This window comes from Neurospora tetrasperma, assembly GCF_000213175.1.
Source record: "Neurospora tetrasperma FGSC 2508 unplaced genomic scaffold NEUTE1scaffold_4, whole genome shotgun sequence".
NCBI classification, from domain to species: domain Eukaryota; kingdom Fungi; phylum Ascomycota; class Sordariomycetes; order Sordariales; family Sordariaceae; genus Neurospora; species Neurospora tetrasperma.
The window spans coordinates 2,723,012-2,738,595 of record NW_009799102.1 but is presented as its reverse complement, the minus strand read 5'-3'; the positions used below and the strand labels follow the sequence as shown (position 1 = coordinate 2,738,595).

Below are 15,584 nucleotides of genomic sequence, written 5' to 3'. Positions count from 1 at the left end.
ACCTTGACCTGTAGGAATCATAGTGGTGAGCAGATGGGGGAGGAGGGTAGTGCTGGCTGTGGTGGTAGGAGGGGGTGCGGTTGTGTTGGCCACGGTGATGGTGAGGAAGAGGAAGTGAAGGAGGAGGAGGAGGAGGAGGCAGCAGTGGAGGGTAAGAGGGGGAGGTTGTGGCTAGATGGCGAGGGTGTGGGACATGGTCATGGCGATGGTGGTTGTCTTGGTGGTGGTGGTGGTGGTGATGATGGAAATAGGGCATTGGCGCGGCGATTACTGGGCACGACGAATTGGCGTTTGAAGCCGCCTCTTCGGCTTTTTAGGAAGAGCGTTTGTTGGCCGAGGTGGCTGTGGACGCAGCAGAACGGTCGGGCTGGTGCGTTACGTAGGAAGAACGCGTGCTTTTTTTTGCTGCGGGCGTATGGATGCTACTGGTAGTATAATAATGAAGACACATACATTTGCAATGAGGGCCTGCGCCCTTTGAGTATGGATTAGACGGCTCAGCGCAGCATCCGGGGGCCCACACAATGCTGTCGATGGTATGTACTAAAATATCTCCTTTAGGGTGCTGCTTTTGTTGTTGTTGTTGTTGTTGTTGTCGACGTCTTCGTTGGTGACACTAGGATGTGTGATGTTGTCGGTGAGGTGTTGTGATGATAGTATTGTTGTTGTCCGTGAGGTCGGTGCAGTGGTGGTGGGAATGGATGGCTGAATCCCACAGAACGGATGCTACTCCGCCCTGGCAGCTTCGAGTTGCCGACACGGAGCGAGGTCACGGGCCTAAAAGTGATGTGACGTGGGGAACACGGGGTGGCGCTGGTCGACGAAAGATGGGATGAGCTTGCCGTTGGTTGAGTTGTTGAAGATAGATGGGATGTTTAGAGGTTGGAAAGTTCCACCTGCAGGGCACTCGGGCAGTTACTACCTCTTGCTGGTAGGTGGGTGGTGTGGGTTAGGTTGTTGTCGTCGGTCCAGGGCTCCAGGCGAATGCCGTCGGTCGGAAACGGGCAGACGTTGAAAGTGGAAGGAATGAATGAATGAATTGGATGTGGAAAGTAACTCAAAGTGCGGCTGAGGCTGAGTGCTGGAACTAGCTCTAGAATACCAGGGGATGGAAAGCAGCCATGTACCTCAGGAAACGGCAAACGCGTGTCACCCGGTCGTACGTGTTCCTGTTTCTATTGTCCGTCTTCTTGAACTTCAGTTGTCTTGTCTGTCCGTCCCTGGTCTCTTGGAAAGTTGCAAAGTCCAAAAACCAACCAGACCAAAAAAAAAAAGGTCCATGCACGTCCCGCGCTCGTGCTTGGTGGATTCGTGTCGCCTGTCGGTAAGAAAGAAGCTCAATGGAACGATGTCGGCCGAGAGATCGGAAATCCTCAAAAAGTAGGTAGAGGTAGGTAATGATTATGGAAGGCCTGTCCTCTGTAGGGCTCCCGTCTCTGGCTGCTGCGGTCGGGTAGCCTGCTTGTACCTTAAGATAGCCTAGCCTGGGGGAGTGCCGTCCTGTTGGTCTCGCAACTTGTCCAGTTCTCGGCTCGCTGTCCGTGCTTCTTCCTGGCTTGCTTCTTTCGCGGTTTCCTCAATTTGTTCGAGTCCCCGTCGGCCGGCGAACTACTAGCGGACACTCCGGCGGAGACGGAGGGGGCCCGTGTTACACTGGTGGAGCCCTGGAGAGCGAGGCTGCAAGGTTACGGTAACGTGGTAAGGTACTGTAAGGAACTATCGGATACCAGCCTAGATTCTCGATGGCCCTGGAAAATGGGAATCCGGGGTTCTTGACATGTACTTGGATGTACAACCGTACTAGGGTCCGACGATACGGTAAGGCAGGAGTAAAAGTACCTAGGTACACCGCTCTTGTGACTTTCGATGGAGGACGGTCAACGGATGGCATTGGCGCAGCCCAGAAAAGAGCTGGATTTGAAGGACGAAGTGGGCGATTAAAAAGATTGGATGGAGAATGGAAACGGGTGGATCTCAAATTCGTTCCCGTTTCGTTAGGTTCTGTTCCGTCGTTCTTTCAACGCTGCACCACGAATCTTGAAAGGGGTCCGTGCGGTCAAGAAACTCTTCGGTTTTCTGGTACATACTTGTACATATGGACCATAGTGTTTCCCCCCTTTGCTTGCATCTTTGGCATTCAATCGGTGCCCAAAATGCCCTGCGGCCGCCAAGTCCAGTGATGCGCCGTTCCCGGTCCCCCATCCATCCGTCCTCATGCTTCATGTTCATTCCCCGTCATCAGATGGATGTCGCTCACTGCCACCTCACACGTTCATCACAGACCGACCGAAACGAACGATACGTACCGGTACGTACCCGTGAATTGTCGATGAGTTGGGTGGCCGGTGGCGCCCCCGAGCTTGAGTCGCCACTAAGCCCAATGGAAGCCCGAGGAGCATGGGGCGGTTACGAACTGCGCGCTAACCCGATTCGCCCAGCATGACTGCAGTCTCAAGATGTGCAGCCCGTGGGCTCGTGCAGCCAGTTGACCAGAAATGCAAAATGCACAATTGCGGATCTCCATGTCTCGGGCAGCCTCTGATTGGCGGCCCCAGGCTGTGGAAGACACGCACGAAACGACGAAAAAAAATTGGCATTCTTGAAAGTTAACTTGCCAAGACATGATTCCTTTTTGGTTTTTGGTCTGGTCTTCCCGCCATCCGCGAACCGCACATGAGCCATTTCCGTTTGGCTTTTTTTTTCGATGGTCCGAGCTTCTTCAAAAAATGGAAGAGGCGTTCAATCATCTCCACATTGAAATCCGTCCAAACTAGGCATGGTCTGTGACCCCCCGGCCGGCCAGAACTGAACTCGCTGCGTTCATCATTTATCGAGGTCGACATCCAGGGACCAAATCATCGTCTCCACTTGGCCGTCTACACTACGAGCCGGACGAGCCCAGATTTTATCATGGTTGAAAAGATGAAAACCGCAATATATAATAGACTGGTCATTGGACAGACTGAAGGACAAAACCAAGAATGGATCGATTCTGGACACCTCGCGAACGAGGACCGACATTTTATCTTCCTTGTAGCGTATGTACTGTACACAACCGGCACTCAAAAGTTCGCCCCGCCGTTGGTACCGCCGCTGCAGATACTTGCGCCCAATCAGCACTCAGGGCCCAACATGTGACATTTGGTTCAACTTCTCGCACTCTCTTGCGGTGTCTTTCCAGATCACGGCAGAACGCACCACATATGCACAGGCAGCGCATTGAGGGGAAAGCTTGCAAATGTTCCATGTAAGAAGCATTGTAACAAAGTCCCGCATGGGGTTTGGAGCATTTTGTGAGCGTGAGGGAGCTGCAGAAGCAAGGTACAGGTAACTAACTCTAAATCACCACTTGAGCAAGCAATACCACCTCAAAAATTCGAGAGGCAAATCCAAGGGCGCTGAGATTACCTAGGTACTTTCAACGCCCAAAAACTCTTGACAGCATTGGCAAATAACAACGATCGTGTCAAGGAATTGCTCATCTACGGGACGCAAGGAATAAATGAATATTGAAAGTGTTCTCATATCTTCTACCAGCAATTCTGTATGTATCTGAAACGGCCAGCTTTACCGGGGCCATCTAGGTACACTACCTACTGTACCTAGCTAGGTGCTCCACTACTACCGATCTCGACCCAGCATCCCGTTTTGGAAACTTTTGGAGTTTAGTGACCTGGGACAAAAAGTAAAACAATCGAACCACACTACCTACTTCACTTACATGCACACATATCTCATAAACGCTCTCGTCCACTCTCATCTTCCCGACTCATCCTCACCACAACACACATCATATACAGTAAAAATGGCGGACAACCAGATTCCAAGTTCCGTCGCCGATGCAGTCCTCGTCAAATCCATCGAGATGCCCGAGGGCTCTCAAAAGGTTGAGGAGCTTGACTTCAACAAGTTCAAGGGCCGGCCCATCACCGTCGACGACCTTTTGCAAGGGATGAAGCACATGGGTTTTCAAGCCTCGTCCATGTGCGAGGCCGTGAGGATTATCAACGAGATGGTAACAGAGTTTTATTTCTTTCACAAACAAACAAACAGTACAGTTACGAGGAAATATGACTAACACTTATTCACCCCCACCCCCGTCACAGCGCGCCTACCGCGATCCCACCACCTCCGAAAAGACGACCATCTTCCTCGGCTACACCTCCAACCTGATCTCCTCCGGCCTGCGCGGCACTCTGCGCTACCTGGTCCAACACAAGCACGTGTCTGCCATTGTGACCACAGCCGGCGGCATCGAAGAGGACTTTATCAAGTGCTTGGGAGACACGTACATGTCCTCCTTCTCCGCGCCGGGCGCCGACCTGCGCTCCAAGGGCCTCAACCGCATCGGCAACCTGGTTGTGCCCAACTCCAATTACTGCGCCTTTGAGGACTGGGTCGTGCCGATTCTGGACAAGATGCTCGAGGAGCAGGAAGCCTCCAGGGGAACCGAAAACGAGATCAACTGGACGCCCAGCAAGGTGATCCATCGGTTGGGCAAGGAGATTAATGATGAGCGCTCCGTCTATTACTGGGCTTGGAAGAACGATATCCCCGTGTTTTGTCCGGCCCTCACCGACGGCAGTCTAGGCGACATGCTGTATTTCCATACGTTCAAGGCCAGCCCCAAGCAGCTGCGGATCGACATTGTGGAGGATATTCGCAAGATCAACACCATTGCGGTGCGGGCCAAGAGGGCGGGCATGATCATTTTGGGAGGAGGCATTGTCAAGCATCACATTGCGAACGCGTGTCTGATGAGGAACGGGGCGGAGAGCGCCGTGTATATCAATACGGCGCAGGAGTTTGATGGATCCGATGCGGGCGCGAGACCGGATGAGGCGGTTAGTTGGGGCAAGATCAAGGTCGGGGCCGATGCGGTCAAGGTGTATATGGAGGCTACGGCGGCGTTTCCGTTTATTGTGGCAAATACTTTTGCGAAGGAGGATGGGCTGTAACAGTCTGGGAAGGATGATGTAAGGCGGTGGGGATGAAGTCACGGGAACCTTAAAAGCGTAGGGAGTTCAAAAGTCAGTGTTGTTGTTTTTTTGTTTTCATCAATTCTCATGCGCAGTCTGCCGGCTATCTATATATGTGCTCTTGGTGGTGGCTGGGGTCGATGTCAACCACTTCTTGAGTCCTTGTTTCCTCGTCCACTCAAGTCCCCTAAGCAAACTTTCGCACCTCGACGTTCAGACCAACCAACTCCATTTCCATTGAATACTATGAATACAGTACATACAATTTCATAACCCATATATACATCATAACATCAGTGTGCCTGTTTCACGTCTGGGGAGCCTCGGCATCCCCATTCTCCTTCTTCTCCCTCTTCCTCGCACCCAACACCGCCTTACCCACCACACTATCATTGGGCTTCCCAATCTCTCTCGTGATCCAATCCCCAATATCCGCCACCCGATCCAGATCCACGCCCGTATCCATGCCCAAGCTCTCCATGAAATACACCACATTCTCCGTCGCCACGTTCCCCGTTGCCCCGGGACTATACGGACACCCACCCAGCCCGCCCACACTGCTATCAAACGTCCGAATCCCGTGCTCCAGCGCCACCGCCGTGTTGACCAGCGCCTGCGCGTAGGTATCGTGGAAATGCATCGCCAGGTCCTCGTTGCGGATTCCCGCCAAAGACAGACAGTTCAGCAACTCCTTGGTGCGCGGAGCGGTGCCCATGCCTGTGGTGTCTCCCAAAGAAATCTCGTCGGCGCCCATTTCCAACAAATCGGTGGCGATGGTGGCTACGCGGTGGGGGTCGACGTCGTAGCCTTCAAAGGGGCACCCCAAAACGACCGAGATGTAAGCGCGCACGCGCAGGTTGGCTTGCTTGGCTTGCTGGATCACTTCCTTGAACTGTCGCAAAGAAGCGTCGATGGAGCAGTTGAGGTTCTTTTGCGAAAAGGACTCGGTGGCGGCGGCAAAGACGGCGATTTCAAGGGCCGGCTTACCGCCTTCTTGGGCAGATTTGCCGGAGCGGGTGGTTTCCGTCTCGTAGGCATCGGGGTATTTGCCGAGGATGGAGAGGGCGGAGTCGAGACCTTTGGTGTTGGGGGCCAGGAAGGAGAAGGTTAGAGGGACGGGGGAGGGAGGAGGGGTCTTGAGGAGGTGTTCGAGGATCTCGTCAGAGTTGGCCATCTGTTCGGTGGGATGAGTGTTAGTAGAGCAAGGGGGTTATGATATGATGGGAAGAAAGGGGAAGTAAACAATTTCTACTGACCTGTGGCACCCACTTGGGCGAGACAAAAGCACCGGCCTCGATGGTCTGGAGTCCCGTCTTTGCGAGCCTCTCGATCAACTCGATCTTGGTCGCCAGCGGTATCGACTTCTTTTCATTCTGCAATCCATCACGAGGGCCGACTTCCACAATCTTCACGCGGTTATCGAATGTAGGCTGAGTCGGTTGGGATGGGCGTTGGTCGTTGGCAGTCGCATAGCTTCTGCTGATGGTGGTCCGGGCACCTTGAAGGCCAGCACGGAGGTGGACCGAGGTCCGAAGCAGTTGTCGGGGGATGGCTTGAAGGGAACCGAATCTCGACATGTTTGCAACCATTCAAACAAGATCAATTGGGAGGAGAGACTAGATAAGAAGGACCAAGGACTAGGAACTATCTAACACACATAAAAGGGAATTGGAATGGATGGATGGATGAATGGGAAGGGAGTCCGCCGGAGCTTCCTGTCGAAGTTGACGGAACACGAACGCTCCAATCGCCAAGTGATGTCGCATAGCTTCGGGATTCCATTGGATCCCCCTGCCTTCCCCGCATCAGTTCATCAGTTAGCGCATCGTTACGGCGCCATCTCATGTGACTTGGCGTTGCTGGTGGTATACTGCAGGGGAAATCATTTGCCGGGCCGCCCCGCGACAACGGCATCTCCATCGCATGTAACGACTGGATGGAAAAGGGTCTAGAATGGCAGTTGTCTATCCAGATTAAACCGAGTTTATTAGTGGGGGTTGAGATGGGTGTATCGATGAACAAGAACGCATTTTTATTCTAGACCTTCAATCATGTACAAAGAAACAAGAAACACGCCCAACAGAGTCTAGCTACCGGTATCACAAAAAGACAAATCCCTTTTAACAACTTTTAACATTAATCACATTTTCCCTTTCCTACAATCGTAAATCCGCCTATTGCGTAAGGTCCGACTCCTGAACGTTTTCAGAAACACCGTTTCCTACGGTGTCCTTTCCGGAGTTGATGGTCTGCTTGAGGGGAGGAAGCAAGCTCTTGGCAGTGTGCCTGGCCTGCTGCGCCAAAACAGCATCCATGATCACCAAAGCCGCCATGGCCTCGACAATAGGCACGGCACGAGGCACCACGCTGGGGTCGTGTCTACCCTTGGCGGCGAGAACACCCTCCGAAGTACCATCGTAGGTGGCAGTAGTCTGCTCCTGGCCGATGGTGGCAGCAGGCTTGAAGCCGACTCTGAAGTAGATGGGCGCACCGTTGCTGATACCACCCTGGATACCACCAGAGAAGTTGGTCTTGGTGGTCAGCTTGGGGCGGGGGATGCCATTGCGAGCAGCGCCGCTGGCGGCCACGCTAGGGGGGATCTCGGTGTTCTCGGCAGAGACGAAGGGGTCGTTGTGAATCGAGCCGGGAACCTCGCAGCCTCCGAAACCGGAACCGACCTCGAAGCCCTTGGTCGCGGGAATGCTGAGCATGGCGTGCGCCAGCATGGCCTCGAGCTTGTCGAAAGCAGGCTCGCCCAAGCCGCTGGGAACGTTGCGAATGACGCAGGTGACGGTGCCGCCAATACTGTCGTGGTTGTCCCTGAACTTGGTGATCAAATCCTCCATGCGCTTGTTGGCCTCGGCATCGGGGCAACGGACGGGCAGGAAGCTGTCGACGGTCTCGCGGGTGATGGAGTTGACGAGCTTGAGGAACTCGGGGTTGGTGCTCGGGCTGGGGTGTTCGGCCGTGGGAGGGAAGAGGTGCTCGGAACCGACCGAGGAGACGAAGGCGACAATCTCGACACCGTAGGCGAGCTTGAGATACTTCTCGGCGATGGCACCAGCAGCGACACGGCCGATGGTCTCACGGGCGGAAGAGCGGCCGCCACCCGAGGAGGCCTTGACGCCATATTTCTCGAGGTAGGTCCAGTCGGCGTGGGAAGGGCGGGGGTAGATGTCCATAGTCTTGTTACCGTAGTCTGGACAGAACAGCGTCAGCGGTAAGCAGAACAAAGAGGCTTGTGATGTAACAGCTGGAACTCACCCTTGGGGCGTTGGTCCTCGTTCATGACCAGCATGCCAATTGGCGTTCCAAGAGTGACGCCGAACTCAGTGCCGGACTGGATGATGACTCTGTCCTTCTCGTTTCTCGGGGTGGTGATGGCGCTCTGTCCGGGACGTCTGCGGGTCATCTGAGGCTGGATATCGTCCTCGGTGAGCTCCATGCCGGGAGGGACGCCATCGACAATGCAGCCGACCGACTTGCAGTGCGACTCGCCATAGCTGTTGGATTGTTAACGTTGGATGCCAATTGGCATTGCGGTTTGTTTGTAGACATACGTCGTGACACGGAAATAGTGGCCGAAGGTAGACATGGTTACGGTGGTCTGATATGGCTCGGAAGGGATGCGGAGGGAGGAGGAAGTTCAATGGAATTAATTGCCTTCAAGTTGTTAGCTACAATGGAAGAAGGCGTGACGGTGGCGGGCCTGATGTGGTGACTCAGACAGGGATCTTTGTAAATCGCCGTCACAGAAAATAAAATAAAAAATGGAAAGTTCAGGCCAGTCGTGTAAACTAGGTATGTAATCTACGCAAACGCTACCTAGATGTTGGTGATTGATGATGTATTCAATATGGTACAGTCTTAAAAATACAAAACATCATTGCAGATCTGAAGAGTCAAAGGTTAAGTCTTTTTCCAGAAGTGTGAATCAGGCGATGCGACGGAATCGACCAAAAAGAAAAAGAGATGCCCCTCGTACGCCGTCATCGGCCCTCCCGCAAGGTCCCCTGCCTGCACCAAGAATTCAGATCGGAGCACGGACCACAACACCTTGCACATAGTATCTTCGGTCGCCGACACGGAGGGTTTTTGGTGTTCCATCCGGAACTGCCAGGGTTGGCAAGGGTTGGGTAAGGTGAAAGCCGATCAAGCTGAAGTTGAAGCCAAAATCTACAAGGGGGGAATGTCAACGCCGCTGGAACCCGCCTTGCTGTTTGACATCGATTTACAGTGGATCAAAGACCATCCCGGGATGCCTTGATCACTTCTCGTTAGAACCGCCTACCTCTAGTCTCGCCGTCTTGTCAGTATGGCAACCTCTTTCTGCCTTCAACAACCTGAGGCTGGCTCTCGCGGAGTGGGATGAGTGTGACTGATGCCAGTCAGTAGACATATCAAGACACTCCAAGATGGCTGCCTTGCTCTTGCGCAACACGACCGGTGGCATCCGTTGCTTGACAAAGGGTTCGGCCTTCATCAGCACTACCACGACTATCTCGTCCAGTCATGGCTTCGGTCTTCTCGCCAAATACCGCCGGTCTTATAGCACAACCATCAGCCAAGATCTGTTGAACAAAAAGGTCCAGGTCTATCAGTCCACTTCCAAGGACCCATACTTGAACCTCTCCATCGAGCATCACCTCCTCCAACACTCACACCCAGAATCTTACGTCCTCTTTCTCTACATCAATGATCCTTGCGTTGTCATTGGACGTAACCAAAACCCATGGCTTGAAGTCAACTTGCCTGCTCTGCAAGAAGCAGAGGACATCAAACTCGTTCGTCGCCGCTCCGGTGGTGGTACCGTCTTTCATGACCATGGCAATGTGAACTGGAGCGTCATCTGCCCACCCGCTGTCTTCGACCGAGACAGGCATGCCGAGATGGTTGTCCGGGCGCTCAAGGATCTGGGGGTTACCACCGCCAAGGTCAACGAGCGTCACGACATCGTTATTGCCGGTGACGGAAGGGGCAACGGACAGGACATCTTCAAGGTCTCTGGGTCCGCCTACAAGCTTACCAGGTTGAGATCACTTCACCATGGGACATGTCTTCTCAACTCCCCACGGTTGAAGAATATTGGCAAATTCCTGAGAAGTCCTGGTGAGCCGTACATCAAGGCCAGGGGTGTGGAGAGTGTGAGATCGCCAATTCGGAACGTTGATGTCGATACGGAGGAATTCACCAAGGGCGTTGTGGATGAGTTCCTCGCCATGTACGAAGAGCAGTGTGGTGAAGATGTAAAAGTAAACCGTGTTGGGGAGGAGGACATGAAAAACATGGACAATATCCGCAAGGGTATGGACGAGTTGACGGTAAGCATAAGATGCTCTGATAATCCATCTCACATTGTCGGTGACTTGTGCTCATACTCGATAGTCTATTCCGTGGATATACGGCCAAACACCCCAGTTCACCTTCTCTTCTCGCCCAACCGAAGATGACCCAAGGGAACGCCCACCTCTGGACTTTGAGGTACAGTCAGACGTAAGTTTATTTCCTTATCCCCTTCGCAGCCTACTCTCACCAAGTTAGATGCGCTCTCTGTTGTATACCGAAGCGCTAACTCGTCCTCAGTTCAACATTCAGTTCACCCTCCGCCATGGTGAGATTCAGACCGCCAATGTTTCTGGTCTCAAGTACGAAGGCCCCGCTATAGACGGGGACTTTTACGATGGAGTGGTCAGCCAGACCTTGGCCAAGGGTTCAGAAGATGACAGTGCTGTTAAACTGTACGAGATCAAGGACTGGGCGACAGTTCTCAAGTCGGCTACCGCCGAGCAGGCATTCAAGGTGTCTGATTCTTCCCTGAACAGCATCTCTCAGTGGTTGAACAAGGTGTTTCCCGGGAACCACTTTCGATAACCCTTGCAGTGATGTCAAGGAGGGTGACGACGGAGATGGTAGGATTGTACAAGCGACTGCTATTCGACTGGAGAGAAACTCACCGTATCCCGAGAGGTAGCTATACTAGTGGAATGTCGTTGTCAGTAGGAGAAGGATCAGAACGTATACAGCTGGAGATTTGTACAATATACATGCACATATCACATGGCATACGGCACATCTTGTGGTCTCGTAGTCCCTTCTACTTGTAAGTCGTCAAGGGGCATACGGGAGACCCAATCAATGTAAGGGTTAGGGTTCTTCATGACATACACTAAGAAGCTTCCAACCGAGCACCTAGATCACCTCACACATGGGTCTGACCTCGGATCTCACACGGAGCGCCAAGACCATACCAAGACATCTACCCCATACCGTAAGCAGAATTGAGCCAATACCGGATTCCTTAGTAATTATACTAAACCTATCCTCTTATCGTTAATGAGTATACCGTATAGTAAGAACCTATCCCGGACTAATTCTAGACCGATCTTTAAAATTGTAAGTAGTATACCAGGCTGTAAAACAAAACTGTGACTTGCTATACTAGGCCGTAATGTGCGAACCTGTCCCGGACCGATCCTGGACCGATCCCTAAAATTGTAAGTAGTATACTAGGTTGTAAAATAAGACTGTAACTTGCTATACTAGGCGGTAATGTGCGAACGTATCCTGGACCGGTCTAGGACTGGTTACGGACTAGTTCTATATAAATTCTTAGATTAACTATATTAAAGTATTAAAAAAAAGAAGTCTATTTACTTTAGCTATATAAGTAGCAAATTCAATATATTTTTCCTATTGTAGGATAATTTTTTGTAACTCATATATTAATTATTAAATATTCTAAATAATCTTTTTGAAAGTATTTTAATAATATTAAATATAAAATAGAAAATTAATTATAGGAATAATCTAAGGGGGTATAAATATTAGAATATTATTTATATAATATATATAATAAATAGATTAAAAAATCAAAATTCAAACTAAAACTATATAATATTCTATAATACAAGTCAGTATATTAGAATCTTGTTTTTGGTAATCTACTTTATATGTTTAATAATATAATTGAATATATATAATTAGATTATTATTAGAATAAGTTCAAATAATTTAAATTAAAAGTTAATATACTGATAATTTACTTTACTAAATATTTAAATTAGTAGATTAATAAGAATGTTAAAATAAATACTTAATTTATTAAGTAGCTTATAAATGTAGAAAAGAATTAAATAAATATAAGTTCCAAAATAAGAAATAAAACTTATTTAAATGAAATATTAATTATAATTATAAATAAGTCTATAACCGGTATAGAATCAACACTCTTATAGTATTAAAAATACAATATAAAAAGAAATAAGGATAGATTTTAAGTAAATAAAATTTATATACAATTAAAATAGATTTTCTATATAAAGGTAGCATTGTATTATAAACTTTTTTGTTGGAAAAGATTGAAAAAAATAAAACTTTATTATAATATTAAGGGTATTAATAGGTTTAAATACAAGGATCTAAATTAATCTTTTATAAAAAATTTAGTTAGTAATATAAAGTTTATACATATGTAGTAAAGTTTAAAATAAAATTGAATCTAATTAGAAAGTGGATATATTCAGTCCGGTCCAGAGTTATAAATATTATTATATTAATTTTCAATATTTTAGAGTAGTATAAAAGGTAGTTTATAAATTGAATTATTATATAACTATATAGAATTATTAATAAATATATTTTAATAAATTATTTATTTTAAGATTAGTATATAATATAAAATAATAACTTTATTTAAATTATATACTATAATATTTAATAGAATAGGATGGATTTTATATAAATTAAAAAGTTAATAGTAGTATAAAAAGAAATTCTTATACAGTAAATAAAGATTTCAAGAAATATATAAATATAAAACAAAATATTAATATCTAATAATTATAAAGAAACAAATATAATTTACAATATTAAATATATATTTTAGAGAATGTTACTATAATAAATATTATTAAATAAATTTATTTATATTGAAGAAGGTTTAAATATATTATAATATTTCCAAAATTAGTATTTTATATATTGTAAATATATACTTATTTAAGCAGTTTACAATAGTTGAATATTATAGAGAATATATATAGAACGTAGAATAAATATGATATATTAAAGTAAATAACTAACTCAGTTAAACATTTCTAGATTAATCTTTGATTAATCCTCTACTAATACTTCAATTTTTTATAGAATAAATCTGAATAAAATCTTTATTATTATTTATTACTATACTTATACACTTTATTGAAATTTAAATAACTTACTACGTAATATATAACGTAATTCAAACTATTCTTACCGCTTTTGCTTATGTAATCCATTTTTTTTCACTACTTTGGGCAGAATTCACTATATATAAATCTCCATTTCTAATTTCAAACTTCCTCCTTCTTTCTTCTTTCAATTAACCTCAAATCCATTAGTAGTACGTATAAGATATTTATCAGATTCTTCTCAATTTTTTTTTAGAAAATTTTCAAAAAAAAAAATATTTTTAAATTTTTTTTTTTTTTTTATATTAATTCTTAATTATAGGACTAATTCTCGACTAATTCATAATCAATTTACAACGCATCCCGAACTAATCTACAAAATAATTAATAATTATTCTAAAGAATAATTATACCTAAATTATAAAGCTTTAAAATAGCGCCCGGCTAACCTACTACCCTTCCTCTTTAATAAAATAAATTTAATTTTATAATAATTTACAACTTATTTAAGACTAATCTTTAACCTATTTAGAATAGCGAAGTCTAATTCGTAGCTAGCGAAGTCTTTTACCGCTTTATTAGGCCCGGTAGTGTTATATACTTTAATAAGGTATGTAGGACTAATTTAAAACTAATTTTAAACTAATCCTAAATTAATATACTACTAATCCGGTTTTATTTTTAATATAATTAAAGAAATACTTCGAACTTATATAAATATATTATAAAATATACGGTAGTTAGAAGTATTAAGGTTATTATTAAAGCTAATAACGTTAGCAGCCCTAATTTGGAAGAGAATAAGAGTTTAAAGGGTACGTAATTAATTATAGACTAATTCTTAATTAATTTAAGATGAATTTCCTATAATCTTCTATCGCAATCTTATAACGAGAATTTCCTATATAAATAATAATAATTCCGAAACCGGTCCTAAATTGGTCTTATCCCTACCCTCCTGCCCAAAGAAGGGTAAAGAATTCGCTAAAAAGCGCTTAACTATTAATAAGGATAACGACGAAGGTAAAAAGGAGGAGGATAATAAAAAGGAAAATACTATACTTCTTTCCCTGGTTAAGAAGGCTAAAACTACTTAACCGGACGTACCTTATATTAATAAATATATTGTAAATTTTAAATCAATTTAGAATTAATTTTCAATTAATCCCGGATTTATTATTAATTAATTTCGTTTAGCCTTTATACGCGTAGATAAAGTATACTTTTATTAGAACCAAATTCAATAAACCCTTGAACGCCGAAATAAAAACTTAGTTTTATATTAGCTATACCCGTATAGGTACTTATAAGTATAAGCAAAATTAGTTTTAGACCTATCCCCGACCTATTTATAACTAATTTAGAATTAATTTAGGTCCGCCTCCCGAACGCCCGATTGAGAATAAGGATGAGAGTAAGGAACTATATTCGGTTTAGGATTTTTTTTACCTTTAATACGGATAAAAAAAACCGCTTTACTAGTATTCTAACGGTTAAGGCCGATCCTATAGAGGCTAAGGACTAAATAGGTTCGGGACCTATTCTAAATTAATCCCGGGTATCTAGGTTGTATATAGCTAATTTATAATAAACTATACCTAAATTAATAATAATTATTATGAGTAATGGTTCTAAACTAAAGGGTTATATTTAATTATAAATTCTAATTTGTATTAATAATAAAATTTTAATACTAAAGATTGTTTTGTAAATAGTTTTAAAAATATATAAGAAAGGGAAAACTATTATATAAAATACAAAAATAGGTATATAAAAATAATTTAATTTTTAGAAAATTTATTATAATTTAAAATTAAATACTTTATAACAAACGTTAATAATAAATATTATATATTTATAATTAAAATACTTATATAAAAGGAAATATTTAAAAATTAAATAGTTTTTAAGTAATTACCTAAAATATATTATATTTATAGCTTTTAAATATATAACTACTTAATTATTAAATTCATATATAATATTAAACACTTACTTTATATAAATTCGTAGATATCGCGATTATATATATTTAATTAGTATTTATATAAATTTAATCCAAGTAAGTTCTTTTGTAAAAAATTTATACTAAATTAATCCAAGATCAATTTATAATAAATTTATAGTATAACTATAGTATTTAATATATATAGAAATTTAAGTCCTTATTCCAATTATATAAAAGGGTAATTTCTCTCAATTGAATAATTTCTTATATTTCTATTATTTATATTATAAATATATTAAAGTTTATAAATATTATATAGTATTAGTATTTATATAACTTAGAATTAAACTTTTTATATTCTTATTATATAGTTTTACTTAATAGTTTAAAATAGTTAGTTATATATTACTTTATCTATTATATATCTATAATATATTAAAATTTAATAAAGAAATATAGTATAATATTATAATATCTCTATTAATAATA

General features: G+C 44.1%; 5 protein-coding genes across 5 annotated transcripts; 3 read left to right on the top strand and 2 right to left on the bottom strand.

The window, feature by feature from the left end:
- Positions 1-33: 33 nt before the first annotated feature.
- On the top strand, positions 34-651 carry NEUTE1DRAFT_102075 (uncharacterized protein; the record flags this gene model as incomplete). The annotated part of the gene is made up of 2 exons (XM_009854073.1): positions 34-324; positions 562-651. The coding sequence occupies 2 exons, from the start codon at positions 34-36 to the stop codon at positions 649-651; spliced, it is 381 nt and encodes a 126-aa protein (XP_009852375.1).
- A 3,090-nt stretch (positions 652-3,741) lies between these two features.
- Positions 3,742-5,054, top strand: NEUTE1DRAFT_65655 (Deoxyhypusine synthase; the record flags this gene model as incomplete). The annotated part of the gene is made up of 2 exons (XM_009854072.1): positions 3,742-4,015; positions 4,107-5,054. The coding sequence occupies 2 exons, from the start codon at positions 3,806-3,808 to the stop codon at positions 4,956-4,958; spliced, it is 1,062 nt and encodes a 353-aa protein (XP_009852374.1).
- Positions 5,042-6,556, bottom strand: NEUTE1DRAFT_147370 (uncharacterized protein; the record flags this gene model as incomplete). The annotated part of the gene is made up of 2 exons (XM_009854071.1): positions 5,042-6,153; positions 6,236-6,556. The coding sequence occupies 2 exons, from the start codon at positions 6,554-6,556 to the stop codon at positions 5,287-5,289; spliced, it is 1,188 nt and encodes a 395-aa protein (XP_009852373.1).
- A 432-nt stretch (positions 6,557-6,988) lies between these two features.
- Positions 6,989-8,605, bottom strand: NEUTE1DRAFT_84330 (NADPH-dependent chorismate synthase/flavin reductase; the record flags this gene model as incomplete). Its single annotated transcript, XM_009854070.1, has 3 exons — positions 6,989-8,178; positions 8,244-8,482; positions 8,540-8,605. 3 exons carry the CDS (start codon positions 8,572-8,574, stop codon positions 7,154-7,156), a joined length of 1,299 nt encoding a protein of 432 aa, XP_009852372.1.
- Positions 8,606-9,394: 789 nt separating this feature from the next.
- On the top strand, positions 9,395-11,041 carry NEUTE1DRAFT_65646 (uncharacterized protein; the record flags this gene model as incomplete). Its single annotated transcript, XM_009854069.1, has 3 exons — positions 9,395-10,300; positions 10,365-10,472; positions 10,563-11,041. 3 exons carry the CDS (start codon positions 9,395-9,397, stop codon positions 10,848-10,850), a joined length of 1,302 nt encoding a protein of 433 aa, XP_009852371.1.
- Between the last annotated feature and the right edge of the window lie 4,543 nt (positions 11,042-15,584).